The sequence below is a fragment of the Cynoglossus semilaevis genome, chromosome 11 (genome assembly GCF_000523025.1).
Source record: "Cynoglossus semilaevis isolate Cse_v1.0 chromosome 11, Cse_v1.0, whole genome shotgun sequence".
Taxonomy (NCBI): domain Eukaryota; kingdom Metazoa; phylum Chordata; class Actinopteri; order Pleuronectiformes; family Cynoglossidae; genus Cynoglossus; species Cynoglossus semilaevis.
Genome location: NC_024317.1, coordinates 238,343 through 241,544, shown reverse-complemented (window position 1 = coordinate 241,544; position 3,202 = coordinate 238,343). Strand labels below are relative to the sequence as shown.

The following is a 3,202-nucleotide window of genomic DNA, read 5'->3' as shown; positions in this document are numbered from 1 at the left end:
CCCCCCCCGCGCGGCAGCGCCAGCCGCCGCCGCCGCCGCCCTCCTCCTCCTCCTCCTCCTCCTCCTCCACCTCCACCGGTGCTGCCTCCGGGTTCTTCAGCTCCTTCAGCTCCATCACCAATGTGGTCAAACAGACAGCGGCCTCTGCTGCTGGCTTCGTGGAGCAGTCGGCTCCGTCACCCTCGCTCTCCAAGAAGTTCAAGATCCTGCTGGTGGTCGACGAGCCTCAGCACGAATGGTAAGACACGGGAGGAGCTGCTGATTGGTTGAGTGTTGAGGACTTGTGTGTGTGTGTGTGTCAGTCAGACTGGTGTGTTGCTGTCTTGGCTGTTACTGTGAAGAAGCCACAGATCTCCAGTGTGTCCCACAGGGGGCGTCCTTCTGTGGACACGTCCTCTCCAGGTCAACATTCACCTCAGTGGGTTCAGCTCCACATATTAAATCACAAAAACACCGTCAGCTGTCGTGTTTGACACTGGCTGTCATCACGCCCCGCCTGAGAGAGAGAGAGAGAGAGAGAGAACATGTAAGTGTTAGTGTGTGTTTTCAGAGTACAACTCACACACTCCTACCTTAGCATGTGGCTCTGAATGAAACATCTCCTCCTCCACATGAGGAACATCAGCCTCCAGCTCTGGATGATGACATCATCAGTCCTGATTGATGATGACATCATCATGATGACATCATCAGTCCTGATTTGACATCATCAGTCCTGATTGATGATGACATCATCAGTCCTGATTGATGATGACATCATCAGTCCTGATTGATCAGATTTTCTTTTCTCTGCTCTTTGTTCCAATGTCTGGTCGCTGTGGTCCCTGTTACTGTTGTTGTTACTGTTGTTGTTACTGTTGTTGTTACTGTTGTTGTTACTGTTGTTGTTTCTGTAACAGCCAACACTGATGGTACATCCCATAATGTGCTGAAATTTGTTCTGTTGAGGTTTAGACATTTGGTCTGTACCTGTTGATCCAGGGTTTAAGGAAGTGTAGACCTGAACCAACCCTGAACTGCCCCCCTGAACTGCCCCCCTGAACTGCCCTCCTGAACTGCCCCCCTGAACTGCCCTCCTGGACTGATGATGGCTGGAAAATCTGAAATGTTGAGAAGAAGCCTTGCTTCAAATTGTCAAAGAAAGTTGATTCAGTCACATGACTTTGGCTCAGTCACATGACTTTGGTCCTAGTCGTCCAGTCTGAATATTTCTCAGCGTGGACACAGATGAAGCTGTTTTACAGCAGCTTGAGCTCCAGGTGGACGGTGATGATGAGAAGAGACGTGAAGTTTCAGCAGCTCTGGTCAAAGGTCTCATCTACACACTGTGTTCACTGGGACAGACGACAACGACAGACGACGACAGACGACGACAGACGACGACAGACTGAAGAGCTGCAACTCATTTTAATCCTGTTGGTTTGTTTTACTGAGGTTCAGCCACCGTGTGGCGTTTGTCTGTATGACAGGAGGACACAGGGAGAGCAGGTGGGGGGGGCGGAGCTCTGTGCACATCCATCAACATCTCTCTCTCACACACACACACACACACACACACTGTCCTTTATTTCATCATAAACATTGAACTGTGCTGAGTGGAGCTAACACACGGCTAACACACAGCTAACACACGGCTAACACACGGCTAACACATGGCTAACACACGGCTAACTGTCACATGACCAGGTGTACAGGCTTGACTCAGTGGACCAGGAAGCTGAAGGCCAACTGTGGTACCAGCTGTGTAGGTCTGACTAAGAACCAGCAGTTCTGACAGCTGTCATTTCTAATCCCAGACTCAGATTAGCCTTTTAGTTCATCAGGAGTTTGACCGCGCCACGTCGTAGTTCTGATGTCACTCAGGTTTAGTCCTTTAAAGGTTTGATCCTTTAACCATTCTCTGAGTTTGTGCTGGGATTTCTAGATTTCAAAGCTAAAACGTCTCCAACATCAGAATACAGTGTGCAGTGTCGGGTACTTTGATTAGGAGTATTAGTATTACTGAGTATCTGCTCCACTCTGGGCTGCAGTTGTCAGTGCACTTGGTCCACATTACAGATCAATAATGGTGTCAAATATCAAAGGTGCAACGTTAGCACGTGCTGCGGCTAACAGGTCCACGCTAATCTCATCTTTCTTCATCTTGACCTTTGGTCTGATTGTGCGTCCGTCTGTTGTTGCACGAGGAGACCGCTCCAGTCATCTTCAATCAAACGGCCTCTCCGTTATACGAGGCCCTCTGCTGGAGGCAGGCTCGGCGGCTGTTATTGTCGTTCAGTTCGGTGTAGCCAGACTGCGAAGACGGTGAAGTGACGACCACAGAGGTAAATCTGCTGCTGACAGAAAGACCGTACACCGCAGGCGGTGCCACACGTCCCTGTCCACGACTGTGTTTGTGGTGTAGTCGTACGGCTGTTAGTCAGGCTGTGGAGAAAGAGCCGGCTGTTGCTACGGTAACACATAACCTCAATAATCTTGAATGTGTACGTTGTGATTGGATTGTTGTGAAAAACCCACATTTAGTTTCTATGCAGATGATGCACAGCTGTACATTTATAACATGTGTTAATAATCATTTGAATTCTACACAGTGTCACCTCATCATAATGGTTAGCTGTACGCTACACCTGTCTTTACCCTTAATTCTTAATATATATATATATATATAAATATACTGTATGTATAAATGTATATATCAATATATACATTTATACATGTATATATATATATGCATGTATACTATTATATAAATGTGTATATGTATGTATTAGAGCAACGATGAGTGAGTGGACGTTTTAAAAAGTGAAATATTTCATTTTGACATTTTTACTACTCAACTGGAAGCAGACGTCACTGCAAACTCCATGGAAGCAGACGAGCAGCTCCAAGACCAAAACCTGAAGACTTCTCATCTGAATCATGGAAAAAAGGAAGAAAAACTGCCTTTTCTTCCCACCTACATCACAGTCCACAGGTATCAGGAACAGCGGGCGAGTAAAGGTCACTGTGGCCTTGTTGTCCTGTTGTCTTACAGGCTGGATTAGTCAACAGTCAGTCAACAGTCAGTCAAATGAGTCAGTCGGAGTGAGGCTGCTTTGGTGGTGTGTCCTGCTGTTGACACACTAACTGTTTCCATGGTGATTTGAGTGTCGAGGATGTCGTTGTTCCTCCGTACAGCTGCTGATGAGATCCTCCCTGAATC

General features: G+C 47.3%; 1 protein-coding gene across 1 annotated transcript in view; it reads left to right on the top strand.

The window, feature by feature from the left end:
• The window catches only part of LOC103385632 (synapsin-2), a 25,081-nt gene that overhangs the window by 3,562 nt on the left and 18,317 nt on the right, over positions 1–3,202 (top strand). Inside the window, exon 2 of the mRNA XM_025060031.1 lies at positions 24–238. Coding sequence (XP_024915799.1) covers positions 24–238 — 215 coding nt within the window. The remainder of the gene's footprint in view (positions 1–23; positions 239–3,202) is intronic.